Source organism: Microcebus murinus, chromosome 6, assembly GCF_040939455.1.
Source record: "Microcebus murinus isolate Inina chromosome 6, M.murinus_Inina_mat1.0, whole genome shotgun sequence".
Lineage (NCBI taxonomy): Eukaryota > Metazoa > Chordata > Mammalia > Primates > Cheirogaleidae > Microcebus > Microcebus murinus.
Window position 1 is genome coordinate 6,824,485 of NC_134109.1, and position 22,342 is coordinate 6,846,826.

Genomic DNA, 22,342 nt, shown 5'->3' on the forward strand with positions numbered 1-22,342 from the left:
TTGGTATTTTCCTCCTTAAATGTGTAGCAGAACTAGCCAGGGGAATCATGTAGGCTTGACATTTTTTTTTTTGTAGGGTGGGTGGTGGAGTGGTAGGCAGAGAAAGGCAGGTTTTAAATTACAGATTCAATCTTAAACAGACACGACTCTTAACGTTTTCTGTTTCTTCTTATGTCAATTTGTATACATGGTGTTGTTCAAGGAATGAGTCCATTTTATCTAGGTTGTCAGTGTTTCATAAAAAATAGGCAGGTCCTGGAAGGCCTTGCTGGGCAGGCAATAGATACACTGAGACCTGAAGGAGGGGAGGGAGCAAGCCACAAAGACATCTTGGGCAAGAGGGTAGCAAGGAGAGGAAACGGACGTGCAAAGGCCCTGGGGCATGCACCTGCCTGGTGTGTTGCAGGACAATAAGGAGGCCAGTGCAGAGGGATGGAGAGGGAAAGAGCCATGGATGTAAGGTCAGCGGATCACCTAGGACCCTCTAGGCCATTGGGGGACTGTGGCTTTTACTCTGAGTAATAGTTTTGAGCAGAGCAGTGCCGTGCTCTGACGTATGCTTCAAAAGGTTACACTGGCTCTCTGAGAATCAACTCAAGGATGGAACCAAAAGGACCAAGGAGGAGGCTCTTGGTCTAGGGTGGCGGCCGTGGGGTGGCGGGACCAGTTCCTGCTCTGCGAAGACCTTAAGGGTAGACACCATAGGATGCAATTAACGACGCGTCGGACGTTGGGTGTGGGAGAGAGAGAAAGGTCAGGGGCGACTGTCAGGGCTTCAGGGGCCTGCTGGGGTTGCAGAACGTCCGTCACCCAAGGTCACCCTGCAAGGAAGCATCCGAGCTCTGATTGGAGTCCGATTTGGTTTCTACCCAGCAACTCTACCTCGCAGGCCTTTGCGCACAGTAGGGGCGCAGGGAACGCCTTTTGACATGACACAAAAGTGCGGTGAGGCTGGATTTCGCAGAGGCCAGAGAGGGGACAGTCTCCTGCTGACTCTGCAGACACAGCTCGGCCTGCACAGGTCTGCCCCCAGGGAGCTGGCCGCCTGGGCCCTGGGGCGGGCTCTGCTCCGGGAGGGCGAGGGGAGGTGGCGGGAGCGAAGGGGACAGCCCCAGCAAGGCGCTTCCCGCCACCCCAGAGCACGGCCTTTGCTCAGGTGGGCCCACCTTCTGCGTCTAGACCAGGTGTGGCCCCCCGCTGCCTTTTCACCCTGTCGCCCTCTCCAGCGGTTCCTGCAGAGGGACCTTCCCCGTGTGCCGTGTCCCACCTCCGCTACACCCTCCAGCATCACCTTCAAGGAAACCAGCCGCACAGCCCCTTCCCGGCCGCCCCGGCCGCCCTGGCCGCCCTGGCCGCCTTCCGTCTGCCCCTCCCTTCTTCCCTTCCTCCTGCCTTCCCTCATTTTCCATCCTTTCGTCCCTTCCTCCTGCCTCTTCTCCTTCCTCCCTCCCTTTCTTCTTCCTTTCTTCTTTCTATCTCTGTTCCTCTCTGCCTTCCACTTTCCTTTCCTTTTATTTAAAAAAATTAATAAACTATTAAAAAAAATTTTTTTTTGAGACAGCGTCTCGCTTTGTTGCCCAGGCTAGGGTGAGTGCTGTGGCGTCAGCCTAGCTCACAGCAACCTCAATCTCCTGGGCTCAAGTGATCCTTCTGCCTCAGCCTCCCAGTAGCTGGGACTACAGGCCTTCGCCACCATGCCCGGCTAATTTTTTCTATATATATATAAGTTGGCCAATTAATTTCTTCCTATTTATAGTAGAGACAGGGTCTCACTCTTGCTCAGGCTGGGCTCAAACTCCTGAGCTCAATCCGCCCGCCTCAGCCTCCCAGAGTGCTAGGATTACAGGTGTGAGCCACCGCGCCTGGCCTTAAAAATTAGTAAAACTACCCCGTATGCTACTCTAACGGTGGGGACATGTCATTGTGTGTCTGTCCAAGCCCGCAGAACGCATGGCGGCCAGAGTGAGCCCCAATGCGCCCTGTGCACTGGCGACACACCGGGCATCGGTGGAGGCCCCACCCTGTGACAAAGGCACCACTCTGGGGGTGGTGACAGAGGGGCGGCTGTGCCCATGGGGAAAAGGGGGCACATGGGAACAGGATGAGTATATATTACATCTTCTGCTGTATTTTGCTGTGAACCTAAAACTGCTCTTAAAAAAAAAAATCTTTAAAAAAATATGAAGCATTTTCAGGTTTACAACAAAGGCAGGTGACCATTTCATAAACATCTGTGTGCACAGCACTCACTTTAAGGAATCTTACAAATGTAACTGAAGCCCTTGTCTCCCCCTCCAAGTCTTTTTATTTGTTTGTTTGACTCATTTCTTTTTTTTAAATCAGACAGGGTCTATGTGGCCCAGGCTGGTCTCAAACTCCTGGCCTCAAGTGATCCTCCCGCCCTGGCCTCCTGAAGTGCTGGGACCACAGGTGTGAGCCACCAGGCCTGGCCTCATTTCTTTTTCTTCATTGGGATCCTGAGGTATGTGCGGGTTTGTGCCCTGCTGGGCTTGCCCGGTGGGGAGGCAGCATGGGGGTGGGTTGGGTGTAGCAGACACAGGGCCACGCACACATTGGCCCCCACTTGCTCTCTCGTCCAGCCCCTCATCCACACAACTCATGGACTCGCCGGTCCATGCATCACCACCCACGTTTCCCAGGAGTCTCCGTGGAGTGGGAGCGGGTGACCCGCAGGTGAGTGAGCTGCGTTCCCTGCTCACAGTTACTCGTGGCCCAGGGGAGGGACAGAAAGAAAATCCAGCCGAGCCTGGGACCTGGTGGTTGCTGCAGAGCTGAAGCAGGAGCAGGAGCAGAACTAAGTGGTGCACAAGCTAGGCAGAGCAGGTGTGTGCTGGGAAGCAGCTGTAAGGAGGGTGGACTTCCTGGAGGAGGTGGCCCTGGGCTGGCTGGGCCCTGGCCAACCAGCTTCCGTTCGGGATGCTCTGTAGAAACCTGGCCAGAGCCCCTCAGGCAAGAGGAAATGGTCCAACATCATGGTGACCACAGCGCCTCGTTTGCAGGGTCTGCAGGTGCAGTGGAGGGGGTGGCCCAGCTGGCGATGAGGCTGGGAAGTGAGGACAGGACGCCAGGGGCCTCCTCCTGCCCCAGACTCTGTACCGAGGCAGCGGGGAGCACGGGGAGCCTTATAGAGGGGGTGACACAAGCTATTTGGAGGCCCTTAGTCCTCCCTGGCCAAAGTGGTTGCTCTGCATTCCTGCCCTGTCTGCAGAACTCACTGTACTACCTGCCCCTTGGTGGGCCTCAGTTTCCCCAACTGTAACCTGACAATCTGCAGGGTTCCTTTGACTGAACGTGCACTGTGGAATAACATCCACCCAGACCCATTTTGACAAGAAGCTTCCTTAGAAATCGTTTCTGAGTCCCGGGCGGTTCAGAGAGTTTGGGTTTCCCGGGCTCGGCACCAGCTGGGGAGAGCACAGCCGAGCCGCGCTGGGGTGCTGTGTTTGCCTGTCGGGGAGCCCGCTATGTGTCAATGAGGTACCCACGTGGAGTGGCACGGTGCTTGTCACCACCGGATGTCCACTCTCTGCATGAAGAAGCCCCTGGTTTCTTGGCGAACGTGGTGGCCCCTGTAGGGAGAAGGGGAGGGGCCTGGGCTGGGGCGAGGTCAGCCTCTCGGGCTTCCGGGAGGGCTCAGTGGAACTCACGGGGCCACAGTGAGCGGAAGCTAGGAGCAGGGCACGTGACAGTTCCTGTGCTCTGGATGTTTGTGCCCCCACCCCCAAATTCACATGTTAAAATCCTTCCCCCACTGCGATGGTATTTGGAGGTGGGGCCTTTGGGAGGTGACCGGCCATGAGGGTGGAGTCCTCACCGATGCAAGTCGTGCCCACGTACAAAGAGACACCAGAGAGATCTCTCCCCCCACCACTCGAGGACTTGGCGAGAAGACAGTCTGCAAACCGGGAATAGACGCTGGCTCTGCCAGCACCTTGACCTTGGACTTCCCAGCCTCCAGAACGGCGGGCAGTACATGCCGGTTTGGATGCCTGTTGTTTAAGCCACCAGGTTATGGTGTTCTGTTGGGGCGGCCGGAACTGAGACAGAGGACAGAGGCCCCGAAGTGCTCCACCGCCCTTCCCCAAAGATTGACGGCCACCAACATGCCCGTCAACATAGGCAGCTGTCACCAGTGCCTAAGTCATGGGGTGCATGACCTTTTCCAAGCCTTTGTCAGGCCCACTGGGGACACAGGTCTATGGTTTCCCAACCGCTTCTTTCTCCTTTGTGGATTGACAGATTGAAAAGGGATTTGGGGACCAGGTTGGGGCAACAGTCCCGGGCCTGGCAGTCAGGCCCCGCCCTGGGTGTGGGCCTCCTCCGCCTCCCCCGGCCGCAGGCTGCCTCCAGCAGTAGGTGGACTGCATTAGCTTCTGGTTCCTTCCAGCTTAAAAATTCCATGTTCTAAATCCATCCATCAAACACTATTTTGAGGGCTTTGAAGTGAAGCCTGGGTGTTTTTACCTTATCCCACACACCTACCTCACACCTTCTGGAGTTCTCACGTCTCTTTTGATTGGCATGTCAAGTGGACACATTTTTGGACCAGAGGGGTCCGTCGGTGAGGCTCCTTTTCCAGGGAGCTGGCTGCTCACCTCCGAATCCTGCCGGTCCGTCTGCTCCCGAGGGCGAATCGCTCAAGGAGGAATCAAGTCCCCGAGATTGTCACCTCTGTGTCACCTGGAAGGTCCCATGCTTCTTCGGTGTGGTGGGGGCAGGCGCCGAGAGTGACGGGTGGGGAGATGGTGCCATCCCTGCACATCAGAGGATGGAGGGGAAAAACCCAATCAGCGCAGGATGGGAGTCCCAAGCAAGGTTGTGTAACCAACCCAGGTGTGCTGCGCTGTCCTGGAGCCCCAGCCCTGCTCCCCAAACTGGCCGGTGAAGAAGCTTCCAGGGAAGGCCCACCTGGCCCTTTGCCGGCGCACGGTCACTGTGCACACACGCTTCCTGGCCAGCACAGCCACCGACACCCAGAGGCTGTGCACTGCCCGGCTGCCCTGCAGCTAGGTTGGGTCATGTGACTGGCTCTGGCCAGGGGCTGTGAGCAGAAGTGACAGGTGCCACTTCTGGGCTGAGGCAATTAAGAGCCAGTGGGACTTTTCTGGCTCCTCTTCCCCTGCCATGGTGGCCCTGGAGGCCACAAGGGGTGGTTAGACGGACAGGAGGGCTGCCAACAGCCTAAAGCGACAGAGACAATGTGAACTTTTCTGGTATAAATACAAACCTTACAGATAAGGAGAGCATGTTGTTACAGCAGCAGAGCCCGGCTCGTCCTGACTCATGAGGGCCGGTGGACACAGCGAGTGCCCATGTCCTTGGGGAAGCTGGCTTTGAGCCCGGCTCTGCTCCTGCTGGCCGTACGGCCTTGGGCAAGTTGCACATCGTGGCTTCCGTCCTGTGACATGAGACCCCGGTGTCCAACTGACACGGTGGGTGTGCTGGGAGAGTGGATGTCAACTGTCCAGCCCGTGTCTGGCGCATAGTAGGGGCACAGCCCGGGCTAGCTCTCCTCTGTGACCCCAGCCCCATGACTCCCCTCCCTCTGAAGGCTCCCAGCCCATGAACAGTGAGGTCACGTCCACCTGCCATAGCACGCTGGTCAGAGCTGCAGAAGCCTGAGTCTGGGTGTGAACCCCGAGCTTCTCAGAAGTGTGAATTCTCAGCTGCCTCCCCTGGCTGCACATGCAGCGGTGCAGGTGGCCGGGAGCCAGGTCTTTTCTTAATCAAGGTGGAGAGGCTTCTTTCTGCCCTTCCATGTGTGGGAGCAGACGTGGTTTTATGGGCCTGACTGATTTCGGGGGTGGATGGGGTGGGAGGAGAGGAAGCAGGGCCGCTTCACCGTCTGCTGTCCATGGTTTCCCGTAAGCGCCAGAGTCATGAGTCCTCCATCCAATTCCATTTTCCTTGTGTGGTGATCCACTGCTGCCACGAAGACGTAGTTAGTTCTTTGTTGCCTCTTGCTTTTTATTCTTTGTTTATTAAACACAAAAATGAAAATGAAACCCAACCACACAACCGAGGTAACACCTCAGTGGCTCAAGGGTTTTGGAGGGGTGCAGGCTTATTTTAGGGTCAGCCTTACATAGATGCTGAGCGTGTGGTTACTTGGAGGGTGTGATTTGAAGGCCACGGCAACTGCTCAGCACCCAAATATTTCCTCCGCTGGAGTGTGACTTCACCCCAAAGCGTGCCTTTAAGTTTGAGCTGTGTGCAAAGTCCTGAGCTAGGACGAGAGGTCAGCGTGGGATGTCTGAGCTCGGGGTGACCGTCCACTGTCTTGGCCTGGAGATACTGGCAGTGCAGTCACTATGGCCAGCAGTTCTTGTCAACCTCTTTGCAAATGAAAAAGCTGGGGAAGCTTTTCACAGTGTTTTACTGCTTCGTAGAAAAGGCCTGTGGTCTCTGAGCCCCAGGGCAGGGTTGGTGACCCATGGTTCCCGTGGGCCTCGTTCACTGCCCAGCAGGGGCGGGGGCCTGTGCCAGTTTCCTGGGGCTGCCACAAGGAAGTATTGCACACTGGGTGGCTTGAAACAGCAGACGTTTGCTGTCTTGTCTCACACTTTTAGAGGCTAGAAGTCTGAGATCAAGGTGTGGCAGGGCCACGCACCCTCTGAAGGCTCCAGGGACAGATCTTCCCCTGCCTGCTGGCGGCTGCCAGCGTTCTTCCGTGTTCCCCGCAGCCGTACTGGTCCAATCTCTGGCTCCGTTGTCACGTGACATTCTCCCTGTGTGTCTCTGTGTTCACATGACTGTCTTCTTATGACACCGGTCGTTGGATTTGAGGCCGGCTCCAACCGAGTGCGACCTCATCTTAACTAACTACGTCTGCAAAGACCCTATTTCCAAATTAGGTCACACTCGCATGGACGGGGTGAGGACTTCAACATAGTTTGAGGGGACACAATTTGGCCCACACCAGAGCCCAAGACATGGCTCCCAAGTGAACAGTGGGATGCTTCCAGAGCGGAGAGCACATTGGAAAGGGAGGCGGGACCCGGAAAGGAGGACTTCGCATTTAAAATGTGCTGGTCCATCCCATGCTGGGTGAGAAAGGCCTGGGCTACTGGGGTCTTTCTCTTCCCAGGGCCGCCGTGCACTCTTGCCTGTACTGATTCATTCCTTCATGCAGCAGCTATATTGCGGCCAGCTCCCAGGCCGAGCTGGGACCAGAGGGAGTAAAGAACACAGTTCCTGCCCCAAGGAGCTCCCTGCTGAGCAGGAGAGAAGGCCGTGAAAATGATACTTTTTGACACTAAAACCTGGTAGGTGTAGATCTAGAACTCTCGGGGACTGGGGAGGAGGATTGAGGGAAAACGGGGCAGAATGAGATTCAAAAAAACTGTCAAAAATACAAAACTGTATTTTTTACTTTTATTTTATCCAAGTGAGGGCCCTGATCTGAAGAATATTTGCCCTGATGACTCTGGGGGGAATCTGGGCTCGCTGAGTGTCGGGGTTCTCTCTGTGGGTATCGGGAGAGCTTCCTGCCGTGGCCCGGGGGCTGCGGGTGAAGGCTCCAGGGGAGACGGTCCTCTGCAGGAAGAATAAGAGCCATCCTGTAGCCCTCGCTGTTCCAGAAGGCTCCGTGGTGAATACATAATTAGGCCCTCTGTAATTACCAGTTTGAATCTGCCTAGGACACTCGGGCTCCCACCCCCTAATTTACCTTATAAATTTATTCTGCTAAAAAAGTCGAAAATGTCAGTCTTCTGTGAAAGCTGCATAAATGAATTATCTCTCCGGATGACAGAAGGTGGGAAGGAGGGGGAAGCTTCTAGAGGACATTCTTCACTGGGAGTGTCTGAAAGTGCCCCGCACTTAGCACTCCCAGCGGAGAGCCCAGCGAGGCTGCCGCCATGCACAGAAAGCCCCAGCGAGCTCCACCAGGTTTGGTGCGCAGAGGTGGCATTTAAAACCGGCCTGTTTGGACGTCGTTAGAGAGCCTTCCATCGTCTTGCCTCTGCACGACGGAGGCCCCCAAACACAAGGAAAGGAAGGAAAAAACAGGGTAGCTTTTAAAAAAGAACAGGCCGGGCGTGGTGGCTCATGCTTGTAATCCTAGCTCCTTGGGAGGCCGAGGCGGGAGGATCGCTCAAGGTCAGGAGTTCGAAACCAGCCTGAGGGAGACCCCGTCTCTACAATAAATAGAAAGAAATTAATTGGCCGACTAAAAACATATAGAAAATATTAGCCGGGCATGGTGGCACATGACCGTAGTCCCAGTTACTCTGGAGGCTGAGGCAGCAGGATTGCTTGAGACCAGGAGTTTGAGGTTGCTGTGAGCTAGGCTGATGCCACGGCACTCTAACCTGGGCAACAGAGTGAGACTCTGTCTTAAAAAATAAATAAATAAAAAAATAAAAAAATAAAAAGGAAGCCGGGCGAGGTGGCTCACGCCTGTAATCCTAGCACTCTGGCAGGCCGAGGCGGGAGGATTGCTCAAGCTCAGGAGTTCAAAACAAGCCTCTGCAAGAGCGAGACCCCGTCTCTACTAAAAATAGAAAGAAATTAATTGACCAACTAAAAATATATGGAAAAAATCAGCCAGGCATGGTGGCGCATGCCTGTAGTCCCAGCTACTCGGGAGGTTGAGGCAGGAGGATCGCTTGAGCCCAGGAGAATGAGGTTGCTGTGAGCCAGGCTGACGCCACAGCACTCTAGCTTGGGAAACAAAAGTGAGACTCTGTCTCAAAAAATAAAAAGGGCCACGTCCAGCCATGTCCCGCAGTCCTCCCTGCACCCAGGGTGGTCTCGCACCAGGACAGCGACCTCCTCCCACCTAATCTCAAGGCCCGGCCGGCCGCGGAACCTCTGCTTCATAGCACAGCAATCGCTCCCTTGATCCTCCACAAAGATGAGTTTTGCAAAACTGTTCGTAAAAATATACCGCGAGTCTTCGGTGACATGTTGGAGGTTTGGGAAATAAAATTTTGTTTTTTTTTTAATGTCCTTAAATCTCATAATTCTAACACAATAGCGGCTGTCATTCCGAATCTCCTTCCAGACTTTTTTTTTCATATGTAGTCTGTTTATTATTTTCCCCTTGAATAATTAGCCAAAAGGTTCAGCTGCTTCAACCTTTAATTTTTAATTTTTGGGGGCTGATTATAAAAAAACCCATAAATTCGGACTATAGGAAATTTGGAGACTAAGAGAAGAAAATGAATGACAATCCCTTTCCCATCCCTGTTGTCTCCGAAATGCCCTCTTTCCAGTTTTTGTTCTGGGGCGTGGCTTCTCGTTTGCAGATGCATAGGGCCTTGTATCGAGGTCTAGCTGGCTGAGTCACTGATGCCCTACTATGTGCCCCTGTCACGGGCAGAGAGGACAAGGCAGTGTCTGCTTGGAGAAGCTCAGAGCCCAGTGACGTCCCACACTAGCAGATAATGACGATGGCATTTCCTCTGGGTATCCCCAAGGTTAGCCTCGCCACAGTGGTGTGCTGTGGCTTGAATGTGTCCCCTCCAAAATTCACGCCGAAACTTTATCCTCATTGTGGTGGTATGAAGAGGCGGGGGCCTTTTGGGATGTAATTGAGTCATGGGGGCTCTGCTCTCATGAATGGCGTTGTGCCTTATAAAGGCACCGGAGGGAACTAGCTGAGGCCCATTTGGTCCCTGCCATGGGAGGACATGGTGTCGGTCCCCTCTGCAGGTGGAGCAGCAGGGCAGCATCCTAGAAGCAGAGACCGGGGCCCTCACCAGCCACCGGACCTGCCAGTGCCTTGATGCTGGACTTTCCAGCTTCCCGAAATGTGAGGAAATACATCTCCATTCTTTTTAAACGACTCAGTCTCAAGTATTTTGTTACAGCGGCACAAACGGACTAAGACAAGGTACTTCGTCAATACTTGCTGAATATGTTTACAAATGACATCTAGGGAAATTTCTCATGTCACTCCCAAAATGTAATGTTGAAGTGTGTTCCATAGATGGAATTGAATGTGAGCTTCTCTGCAGCCGAGCGTAAGGCGTGTGTAATGATCATATGCGTAATTTATGAAATGCCTACTATGCGCCAGGCCTGTGCTGGGGGCTTCCTGATGGATTATCTGACGCGATCCTCCCAGCGGCCTTGGACAGAGTATGCGAGGACCAAGGATGCTGAGAAGGGAAGCCGCATGAGGCCTTCCAGCTAGCAGGCAGTGCAGCGGGGACGCGAACCCCATGCCTTTTGGACGTACATGGCCAGCTGTTTGCGCCCTGTCCTGAATTTCTTATAAGGTTCCTGGAAGGACAAACTCAAGTCAGGGAAGCAAAAGAGCTTTGTACACTGTAAAACTCTATTCCCATATGAGTTGTTTGTTTCAAAATTTCTCTGCCTCTGTTGTTTGGTTTCATAGCCATGGTCATGTCTTCTTGGATTTTGCTGTCCCAAAGGAAAAAAAAGAAATCTCTTCTTCTGACCTGATATACTCTGTTTCCTCATTTCAGACCTTGTTTCTCTTTGCAATTTTCTCTTCTGTTCTCTGTGTCCTGAACCAGCATTGGCTTTGTCCTTGCTGTTCTAGTTCCACATCTAGAGGTGTCCAGCGGCCACCCCGGCCTGCAGGATGGAGGGGGAGCGAGTCTGGGTGGAGAACAGTGCGGTGGTTACACTCAGAGACAGGCCTGGGGTTGATCTTGCCTTTACCTCTTGGCCGCTGGCCTCGGGCTTCCTGTGTAACGGGGAGGAAGGTCTTTCTCTTCTCATAAAATGCCTAACAACATAATTATTTGCCTCTCTGTGATCAGCCGGCCTGAGGTTCTTGGGGGAGCTCTGCACTGTCATGGGGACACCTGCAGGGGTCCACTCGCCCATTCCTTTGCTCCCTGGCAACTGGGACACAGTCAAGACTGCATTTGGTGGGCTGTATTGTCACTACTGTAACAGTACAACCACAGCCTCAGCTTTTGCCTTACCTCACTTTGTTCGTTGTAGCTGGGGTGGTGTGTCAAAGTCACGTCTGTCTGACCTTGGAACCTGGGTACCAATAGCACAATATTGGGTATCAATAGCACAACCATGGCACGATATTGCCATGTTTGGGCTCAGTACCCTGTGGTGTGCCTGCACAGCAGGTGGCCCATGTGTGTGTGTGTGTGCATGTGTCGGTGCATATGTGTGCATATGTGCATGTACGTGCACATGTGTGTGCGTGCATGTGTGCATGTATGCATGTGTATGCATGCGTGTGTGTTGAAGGAAAGAATCACAGTGATGCTCACAAAGCCACTGCTGTGTGGCAGAGACCCGGCCAGCTGCTTTGCATGGGTCCACTCACCGCTGGCACTAAGTCAGCTCTGAGGCCCATCTGACAAGGGAGTCTGGGAAAGGAACACCCTTGCCACAGGCTACCCTGCCAGCGGGCACGTTTTCACGAAGCCTGAGCCTCCAGATCTGCACCCCTGGCCGCGTGCAGTGGGCCGGGTTTTGCAGGGCAGGGAAGCGGCTCTGGTTCAAGGCAGCTGGCAGCCCTCATGGCTGGTGGGGAGGGGGGCTGACAGTCACTGGCCATTCCTGCTGGCAGGCAGGTTTTAGGGGGTGGACACCTCACCCAGACCCAGCCTCCATGTTTCATTGAGAGGAAGCCTTTGATGGGTGCTGTCGCGGCGGCGGGGGCTAATTGCGTGGAGCTGGAGCTAATGCTGCCGCTGTGATTCCTGTCACCTTCTCACAGCTCAGTGGGAGCTTCCGATGAATAACTCGGGCCGCTCAGGGGCTGTGTACATGAGTCGCAGGTGTCACCGTTGGAGGCCAGGCAGGGCACTGGTGCTGCGGGGAGCACAGCTCCACCTCGCCTTGTCTTTAATTAAAGGAGGAAATGTGTCAGAGCCTACATGACCACTGCCCAGCCTGGCAGGTCGTTTCCATCTGCAGCGGCACCTGCCGTTGAAGACTGCGGTGGGAATCGGCCGCTCAGCACAGCCTCGCGCATCCGAGAGGCGAAGGAGTGTCCTGGCGCTTCAGGGGGAAATCGCCCCCTGGCCAGGGGACTCCAGCCTGCTGGGGTCTCCCTGCCGCCCGCCCCGGGCAGTCTGGGGGCTTGCCCGCAGGTTCCTCTTACTTGGGAACTGTAACCCTCAGAGATCAGAAGGAGCATGGGAGCGAAACAATTCAATAAAGTCACAATAAAACATCCAAAGCCTTTCATACTTTTTCACTTCCTTTAACTCAATTTATTTTTCATTTTGTGGACAGAGATTTAGTCTGGGTATTAGTTTATGATTTTTACTGAAGGAATTACTCAACACACACACATATAAAAAGGAAATAATATTTTTATCATTTATTTTGTGCCATGTATACCATAGGAGAAAAAAACAGAGCGAAATCACTTCAGTACCGCTGTGTTTTTCATTACAAAGTTATTACATATAGAAATTACTCCAAATTATCTGAAATGAATGGAAATTATGAGGTTTAAATTCCCCAGGTTACTGCAGGCACAGCTCTGGAAATTTATTTTGTCATCTTGCTGAACATAATTGCTACAACAAAATTTCTTCCATTTTACAACTGCAGCATAACTTATTTATACCGGTGTAGCTGTAATTTTACATCAATAAGTTGCATGGGAAGGAATACACAGGTGGTAATTGAAAACAATAATTTGTACTGAGGTCCAGGTGGAACGGTTGGCTCAGAAAAAGGCTCCGGTTATTGTCGGCAACAGCTTTGTGTCACTGCGGCCTCTTCTCATCCCCTTCGCCAACCCCGGTCAGGCCGTCCAAGCACCCTCATTCACGTCCTCAGGGCTGCCGCAGCGAGAGCCGCCACTTGTCTGACTTCGCACCATGGCCCATGCATCCTGGTCTGGAAACTGAGGCCGTAGGGCCCTGGGGGTGCCGGGGGAGGCCTGTGCCACCTCTGCGTGGGCTCCTGTCCTTGCCCTTCTCCTGCTTTCCAACTTGCCTCTGGGTTGGGTGCATTTAGGTACCCGGAGCTAATTAAGGTGTTTGATAGATTTCAACTGGAGTATGAGTTCTTGCCAGAAACATCAACAATTCGATTCCCCAAGCACAACGCCGAGCGTTAAATCCACTAATGCTTTATACATTACTGTGTTCCTTCCCAGCCGGAATGTGTGGTCTGGGTACAATACTGAACCGGTCCCCAAACAGGCGTCCTCACTCTTCAGTTCTCTAATTGTTCCTGTTAAGCAGATACAAATAATGAAACTGCAGATGCCTGTGCTAAATCCCAACAGCTGATGAATCTGCCCGTTTGAATCCGGGGGTCCAAATGCAGATTTTCAAAAACTGACCGTAAATCTGTCCTACTTAGAATCCAGATTGTCAGGGTGGTCTGGAGACAGGTCAGAGATGGGCTTCTTTGCTCCTGTCCAGGGTTCGATTTCATGATCCATGTGGGAGGGAAATGGAGGTGGGGGCGTGGGGAGAGAGAGAGAGAGAGAGAGAGAGAGAGAGAGAGAGAGAGAGAGAGAGAGAGAAGCAGGCAGAGGGGTTTTGTTGCAAGTTCAAATGGAAAATGTTATTGCCACATCCATATTTTAGAAGCCATTGCTGTTTCGATGATTCCGAAGGCTTAAAAATCACAGTGAAGTCATTTTTTTTAAAGGACCCAGATTAAACTAATATCAGAACACACAGCAATCCAGCGTCTCGGGTTTTCCCCGGGCGGCATTAATTACCTTTTGTTGTAGGAAATTGTCTGCCTTGTAAATTGAGCTGAAAGCGCATCTTCAAGCAGATGCAATGTTTTAATGTGCACATAATGGGACAACTTTCATAACTTCCACATACTATAGAAATATTATTTCATCTTCAATAACGTGCTGCAGCTAAAACTTTGTGTCGTGGAGCCTTGTCGTCGTCTCGCCACCTTAACCCTTCTCTATGAGACAGAGGGAAGCCACGTATGTGTGTCCTAGGGTACAGACTACCTTCGTTGAATTCACTCGAAAGCATACGTGCCTGTCTCTAAAACTACAAAACAGCAGATGAGATCTCCCAGAGCTCTCTTTCTTCCCCAGCTCTGGAAGGCATGCCTAAAACAAGGTGCTGGCTGGTTTTTATTTTTATTTTTTGGTGAGCGCCCCCTTGCAGGTGCTCTCATTAGCTGACTGGGAGGGCTGCTAGCTTGACTCATGCCTCTCTCCCCTTCTCTGCTCTTCCCTCACTTCCTCTGTGGTGCATCACGGCACAGATAGGAGTTTTCGGAGGAGTCTGGGATTGGGGGTAGGGGGGAGCTCTCAGCTGAGTCAGACTTGTCTACGACTCCAGCTTAGCATTTACTGAAACTTCCTCTTTCTCCAACTGCTTAAGGATACAAACTAATTAATCCTCACAGCCTCATAAAACCCTTGTTAGGAAGGTGATCATTACTGCCTCCGTCCCCGGCCCCTCCCCATTTCCTACCACCAGACACCTCATTGTCGCTGGCGTTCTCCAACAGGCTCGCTGTCTGTCTGACGGCCAGAGTCTCGGAACTGAAAACTCCCTTCTGAATCCCAGAGCTTTCCCCAGATGAACCATTTTAGCTCTCTTTTTCTTCCGTGTCTGTGCTCTACCTAGGGCACTGGACCACGGCATTCAAACTCATGCGTGTGTGTGTGTGTGTGTGTGTGTGTGTGTGTGTGTTTATGTCTTCAAAATAGAGCTTTCACCATCCTTAGGAAAATTGTCCCCTTTGCAATTGCAGCTCTACAATTCGGAGACTCGGTGAGGAGAGGGAAAGCAGCCGAGACCCCTGTGCACAGCCCACGCCCACACGGGCACCCAGGCCACAGCCATTCTGGTGTCTGCATATGCGGGCGGGTGGGGGTGGGGTCTGGTGGAGTCTGATTATCTTCGAGAACAATATTTCTCCCAAGTCGACCAACTGGGTGATGCCAGTCTCTACCAAATTTGAATTGATGACTCAACTAAAGAATTAAAATTAGCAAGGCAAGAAAATTCCAAATGAGGTGAGAAAGCTGTAGAAATAGTTCCAGATCCCCTAGTACTGAGCCATTCAATATCATTTCTGATGACAGGGACAGAGCTAGGAACATTCAATGTGGGTGTGAGTCTTTTTCATATACGGGGAGCTGGGTAAGTATTTTTTTTTTTTGAGGAAAATAATACATGAATCAGGAACAGTGAATTTGGCTTAACCCCTTGCAGGCTGCAGATATCAAGACAGCAGGCAACGATGCCTTGGTTTTCCTCGAGCCTACCCACGAGCTTCACGCAGTTAAGCAGTAGTTGGAAATCGACTACCGTATCAAGCCCGAGTATTACTTGCAGAAAAAAATAAGGTGCAAATGATGTCATCTTTTAAGAAAAGCAATGTTGTTAAAATCAGCACATGGAGAGAGCCACAAACAATTGTTGAAAGGCGAGCTTTGTGGTCCTGCCTCTGCCATCAGGTGACAATGCAAAAACCCCTCCAAATCCAGTAAAGCCTCAGTTGAGTGCTTGTGGCACCCAGAAATTTGCTGCAATTTCCAGAAATGACATACGAGAATTCTAGAAGATATGCCAGGAAGCCCCAAAGGCCTCTTTTGTCTTTTTATGCTTCTAGATTGGATAGCTCCTAAGGATTCTAGAACCTTAAGGAAGGAGATGAGCACCATCTTGAGAGCCTTATTACTATGTACATAAATACGATTTGTTTAGTGCCTCCTCTGTGATTTCCTCAAAAGTTAGAGTAAGTCAATCAATCCGCTGATCAGATTGGCACATTGTATTTATCCTCATCTTTATAGTCAATAGCGTTTATAGATCCAGAGGAACAGAAATTAGCAGACACAGATTGCTTCTGAGTTTGCCCCATACCTGTGAATACGAAAAGATCCGCCTTCTCTTTGTATGGAGTTCTTTTTTTTTTCCTTTTTCTTTCTTTTATTTTTTTAAAGCACCAGAAAGGAAGCCCAAAGTAATTTGGTAAGATGTGCTGTTGTATTGCTACAAAGTTGACTACATTTTAGACGGTGGATTCCTGTTAAAAAGAAAACAACAAAAACAAATGAAATGTCAGTTTTCTCTCTCCTCTCTGCAGGAGCTCCCATTTCCACTGACACTTCTTATCTTGATTCTTTCCAAATTTTTGTAAAGACATAAGATAAAATATAACAGCTCAGAAGGCAAAGATAACATTGTAGAATCTCGAATAGAGTCCAACCTCAGCTGAGTTAAGTATTGAGAATCGCTCGAAGAATTTTAAACAAAAAGCCCGGCGTGGGGGTCACGTGTCTGTTTAATCTGCCCCCACTGCCTGGCGTGTTACATGCGGCACACACAGGGAATTAAAGCCCCACACAAGGTTAATAAAAATGCACTCTGATTTGATGAAATGATTTCTGATTTCTGAACTCTTCCTCTATAAAGAAATTTAAAGTGACTGAGAATATGGGGGATTATCTGCTGGAATGCACTGTGAAGCTAGAAAAAGAATAGCAGGGAAATATTTGTGAGTTCAAAAAGCTTTCTGACATCTGCTGTGTGTGTGTGTGTGTGTGTATTTAAAGATAGTGAAAAAAATGTGGCATTTATTTCCATCTGATTCCAGTATGCACAAAGCCTCAGGTTTGGGCAGAGCACACAGTAGGCCTGCAGCAGGTGCTGGCGAAATGAATCGGAAGCTTTCTGATACCAGCTCAGGACCATATCTGTGCCTTGCACTTTTTCCTCTTACATTCTTATATGTTAACCATCTGCACCCCATCTTGGGGGGGTTGAGAATGGCATTTATTCTAAACAAAGGCTTGGTAGCTGAAGGGGTGGGGTGGCCTGGTGCCCCGACCTTCTCCGAGGGGTCCTGGATCCCCCTTGCCGCCCGGGGTGCTGGGGAACCGGTGGGGACGGGCTGTGCCCGGGCTCAGCCACCCCCTCCCGCGCCGCCCGCTGTCTGGGCGTCCGGAGAGTGGGGAAGCATTGGTGCGGGCCAGCTGCGAAGCCGGGCGGGGTCGAGGGAGAGGTCAAGGTCGGCCGGGAGGCGGCTATTGATCCGGCTTGGAACGCGAGACAGGGAGCGCAGCAAGACTAAAGGGGGAGCTGTGAGACCAGACATTAACAGCTTTCTGCGCTAATGATGCCCGTGCCAGACGGGCAGAGGGAAAAAGAGGAGACAGGAGTGGCAGCTGGGATCGCTCCCTGCCTGCGCCCGGCCGCCTCGCGGGAGAGGAGGAGGAGGAGGAGGAGGAGGAGGAGGAGGAGGAGGAGGAGGAGGAGGAGGAGGAGGAGGACGAGGGGGGAGAGGGGGAGGAGGAGGAGGTGGAGGAGGAGGAGGAGGAGGAGGAGGACGAGGGGGGAGAGGGGGAGGAGGAGGAGGTGGAGGAGGAGGAAGAGGAGGAGGAAGAGGAGGAGGAGGAAGAGAGGAAGAAGAGGGGGAGGAGGAGGGCCAAGGGGCCAGCGCAGGGCCGGGCAGGGGCAGGGCAGCCTCTCCCCGGCTGCCGCGAGGTGGAGCGCGCCGGCGGCGGCGGCGTGTCCGGCCCTGCTCGCGCCCGCCCGCGCGTCCCTCTTCCCGCCGTCGGGGCCGCGGGGGCCAATGAGGAAGTGCTCCCCGGGCAGTCGGGCCGCGCCGCCCCCTGCCCGCCACTTCCTGCTGGGGGTGGAGCGGGGGTGCTCCCTCCCCAGGCCTGGCCGCTCGCGTGTTGGCCGCGGGATCCCCTAGCGCCCTTCGCCGCCCGCGGGGGGGCCTTCCCTGGGGGCATCTTGCCGCTCCCCACAGCCATTGGTCTCCCCTCTTGTAATCAGCCCGGGGAAGATGAAGGTGGCGTGTCCGGATTTGGGGCCCGGACTGCCGGTGGTGCGGGGCAGCAGGCACGCTGCAGCGTTTTGAGTCCAGATCTGTCCCTGATGTGCTGTGTGACCTTGGGCTAAGTGGTAACCCTCTCTGGGCTTCACATCTCCAGTTCTCAAAAAGAGAGGGCTAATTGAGCTCTCAAGTTTACAGTTTGGGTGAGTCAGGATGGGCAGTTTATTGATATCTTAAGTTTATTAAAGGCGCGTGTGGGCATTTTTTTTTTCCTTACTTAGGCCACTTTCCTGGAAAGATTTGCGTGGCGGGGTGGGATGGAAGGAGAGGGAGGCTCTTCTAGACTTTGGACCACGTGGAGGTGGAGTGTGTGTGTGTGTGTGTGTGGGGGGGGGCAACTGCGTGCAGTCCGCTGGCCGAGGTCGGGGGTGGGAGGAGGTGCAAGCTTGCCCCCCCCACCGCCTCCATCCGCTGGGCCTCGTGTCCACCGACCCTGTAGCCCACAGTCCGCAAAGCTGCAAGCAGGGGTACGTTTCATTGTTACTATTTTTTTAAGGGGTGGGAGTCCTTTCTGTCCTCCCTCACCGGCGCTGAGCGCTGTTAAGTTGTTGGTGCCACCGCCCCCACCCAAGACCTTCCGGGAGAACAAACCCCCATGTGCCCCCAGGAAAAGCCCGAGGGAGGCGGCGCGCCCGCAGGCGTCTGGGCCTCGCTCCTCGCTCCGGTGGAGCCGCGGGGGCCAGGCCGGGGGCGGAGTGGGGTGGATGCAGCTGGACGCGCCGCCAGCCCAGCCCCAGCCTGGCCCCGACCCGCCCGGCCGCGGCTGCACAAACCCTGAGAAGGGAGCGGGGTCCCGCTGCTTGGAGTCCGGTCACCCACTGGGCCAAGGTGGCCCCGAGCTGGGGAGCGGGGCTGTCCACGGGGGCCGCGGCCTGGCCTTGTCCCCGGGCCACGGACAGGCCCCCACAGCAACTCCTGTCCTTGCTCGCTGGAGATCAAACGGCTGACAAGGCAGCTGTGTCCTTCTCAGTGTGACAGGCAATTTCAGGTCCTACCCTGGGCCAGGAGCAGGCGGGCGGAGGTGGGGATGGGGAGGCGGGGTGTCACTTCCAGGTTGCTGTGATTGTCAGGGGGTGGAAGGGAACCGGGGGCCTCGAGGACGAGGACGCACCCACCCGAGCACCCGGGACCTGGCCACACCTATTCCGGGGTCAGCAAGTCCAGCTCCTCTCCCACGTGGGGCGCCCCGCTTCTTCACTCTCGTGTCCCACCGATCCTGGCATTAGGGGGCGGGGCCGTGGTAGACCCCCCGGGAGTTAAGGGGGTGAGAGGTCAGGGCGAGCTGAGATTAGGGTAAAATCCCTTCCAGAATGGGACTGAAACAAGGTCTCAGATCTCCCCACGTGCTTTTGGATTCTCTTCCCTTGGTATGTTTTATTTTGTCCCGCTCTCTCGGAGTCCGATACCAGTATTTCTAGGGAGACACTTTTTGGAAGTTGAGCTCCGACCCCCAATAAAACAAAGTAAAAACCACCAAGCTACTTTTCTAGGAGGACGAAGCAATTGATCATGCCCTCTAGTCCGCAGTTGATCCCCTGTCCACAGTCCAACACCCCCGCCCCCAAGTCCGAAAGCGCTTTTGGGTGGGTGGGGACTTGCATTGATTCAATTTACTTCACTCTCTGGGCACCCCGCGCCCCCTTCTCAGAGGTCCTGCTCCCAGGAGGGGAGGAGGGATGGGGGAGGATTTTCTTTTATTTAAAAATATCCTGCCCGCCCCCCCCACCAGCCCCCCGGCCGCTTTTGCGCAGCGGGTGCGCAGGGGGGATGAGGAGCGCACAAAAACGCGGTTTGCACGTGTGGCCGGCCCGGGCTGCGGGTGTGCGCACGGGCAAGTGTGTGTGTGTGTGTGAGTGCGCGCGCGCGCGTGTCTCTGTGTGTGCTTTCTTGTTCTCTTACAGGGTACAATGTTAAAAAGCCACCGCTAGTCGCCCCCAGTGCTCCGACTCTCTGGGTCTTTTTGTCTCTAGTGCAGATTAAACGTCACGTCCGCACTTGAACTTGAATTTTATCCCATTGTACAGAGGCAGCCCCAGCCATAGAGAGACCGAGAGCTCCCAGAGAACCCGGACTCCGCCATCTTCACGTTGCAATCTATAGCTCCCAGTCCGCGCCCGCACCGACCCAGGCGCACTGGGCGAGCCGCCCGCGGCCCGCTCCCCCTGGGCCCGAGGCGCCGGGGGAGCGCGGGGAGCGCTCGCGGGGACTCGGCAGCCCCGCGGCCGGCGCCAGCCTGCCAGGTGAACTGGGAAGGAGCCGCTCCCGGAGTCCCCCAGAGCCTCGGAAGGGTCAGTCTCCGAGAAAAAAACAGGCAGCCCGCAGAAAACCCAGACACAGCGGAACCGGGCAGTTTTGCAATTGCTCCGGGTTTTTTGAGGGGGCGGGGTGAGGGGGTACGAGACAAGTCCCCAAGTTTTCGTAGCTTTTTTTTTTTTTGCTTTGCTTTTTCTTCTTTTCATTTTTTTATTTTATTTGTTTGCATTTTTTTCCCCTCTTTTCCCCCTCCTGGTAGAAGTGCGCTTTCCACCTACCAGACCCCGAAAGAAAGTGTCAGGAGCCGGTGCAAAATCCGGTTTTAAGTTCAAGAAGACATTTGGAAGTCCAAGAGGCCAAGCAGTTTGAAGAAGTGTAAGAGATTTTTTTTTTCCTTCAAAAGAATATATTTTTTAAGGAAAGCAGCCAGTCCGCGGCAACCAACAGCAGTTGTTTTTTTTTTTTTTTTGCCTCTTTCTCCTATTTTAGATCGAGAGGTTTTTCTTTTTTTTCTTCGTCTTCTCTCAAACAAAACAAAAAGCAGCATAGAAGAAAGAGCAAAATAAAGAAGAAGAGGAGGAGGAAGAGAGGGCAAGAGAGGAAGGGGAAAAAAAACACCAACCCGGGCAGAGGAGGAGGCGCGGCGGCGCGGCGGCGGCTCGGACCCTCCCCCGGCTCTCCCCAGCAGTGCAGCTCTCCGGGCGATGCCAGAATAGATGCCGGGGCAATGTCCCGCCGCAAACAGGGCAACCCGCAGCACTTGTCCCAGAGGGAGCTCATCACCCGTAAGTGTCTGCGGCGTGCGCGCGAGGGGCCGGAGCTCGGGGCTCCGGGCGCCCCGGGCTGGGGCCGCCGAGCGGGGAGCAGCCGGCCGGGCCGGGCGCGGGGCCGCCCGCGGGCTGGCAGAGCGGCGGCGGCGGCCCGGAGCACGGTGGGGGGCGGGGGGCCATAGGAAAGTTTCTCTGCAGCCCGGGGAGTCGCGGCGCCGAGCGGCCGCACGCGCCTCGGGCTCGGGGGCCTGCGGAGCCAGCTCCGGGCCGGGGAGGGGCGCGCGGGCCGGAGGAGGCGTGTGTGTGCGCGCCGAGCCCGGCTGGACGCTCGCCCCTCCGAGCGGCGTGTGTGGCGGCGGCGGCGCTGGTGGCGGGGTTTGGAGAGGAGGGGGAGGGGGCCGGGGGAGCGGAGGGGGAGGGGGCAGCCGGGAAGTGGGGAAAAGTTGGCGAGCGCGTGGGTCCGCACTGACGGCGCGGGCGGAGGAGAGCGGGGTGCGCTCCGGCGCGGGGGAGCCGCAGGGCCCAGGGCGGCCGCCGGCCCCGGTGCTCGGTCGCTGCGCCCAGCCCGGCAGGGCGCAGGCCACGCCGGTCCTCGATTCCGCTGCCGTCTTTCTCTCCCCTCCTCTCGCTATTTGCAAAAGAATCCAGCTGCGCGGCTGCTAGCCGGGCTCAAGGCCCCCCCGCCCCCCGTTTCCCCACCTCCGTCTGTCTCCTGGGATGATCTTCTTCCCCCCACTCCAAAAAAAGGTGGGGGGGGGGATTGGGGTTGGTGAAAAATCCCCGCCACAGGGAAAAAAAAAAAAAGGTTGTCAGGAGTGGGAAGAGAGTGATGCGCTTGTAAAATAGTAAAAAAAAAAAAAGAAGAAGAAGAAGAAAAAAGAAGAGAGAAAAGAGACCTCTCAGTCTCTTATCCATCTTTCTGTCTCAGTGTCTTGCGTCTTCCCCATCTAAACAAACAAGGCAGGGCGCAGTGGAAATCCGCTGGCCGCGGTCGTGCGCATTTCCAGCGGGTGGCGGGCGGGCAGAGCCGGGCGGCGGGCGGCGGCGCCCCGGCTCCCGGCGCCCCTGTCGGGTAGTTTGGCCGCGGGCGAGAGCGCGGGCAGCGGGCGAGGTGCCGGGCCGCAGGGCGGTGCGCCCGGGCGCCCGCACGCTCGCGCGGGGACGGTCGCTTCGCCGCGCTCCCGCCCGCCGCAGCCCGCGGGGCCGCTTCTTCGCCGCGCGCGAACACTTCCCCGCCGTTCTTTCTCTCGCAGTGCCTGGGTCGGGGGTCGCCGTGGACTTTTTTTATTTTATTTTTTTAATTGCAATAGAAATAAAACATCCTCTGGGTGCCATCGAGACCGCGAGCAGGTTGTATCCCTGCGATCCTCCGCGCACCTCGCCGGGCTGGGGCCGGGCTGCCGGTGCGGAGCTGGAGCGGGCTGCGCGCCCAGCCGCCGCCGAGGACTGGCTGCGGGGCGGCCGAGAGCCGAATATTTATGTTATATTTTAAAAAATTTAAATAAATAAATAAATATATAAAGGGGTTTTCCCCTCCCCTGAAAACCCAGCAT

The 22,342-nt window shown here is 54.6% G+C and overlaps 1 protein-coding gene across 4 annotated transcripts in view; it reads left to right on the plus strand.

Moving 5' to 3' along the window:
- Positions 1-19,766: 19,766 nt before the first annotated feature.
- The window catches only part of BCL11B (BCL11 transcription factor B), a 93,507-nt gene continuing 90,931 nt past the window's right edge, over positions 19,767-22,342 (plus strand). For all 4 annotated transcript variants that reach the window (XM_012751728.3, XM_012751731.3, XM_012751729.3 and 1 more), the window contains exon 1: positions 19,767-20,804. In XM_012751728.3, coding sequence (XP_012607182.1) covers positions 20,747-20,804 — 58 coding nt within the window. In that variant the 5' untranslated portion in view covers positions 19,767-20,746. The remainder of the gene's footprint in view (positions 20,805-22,342) is intronic.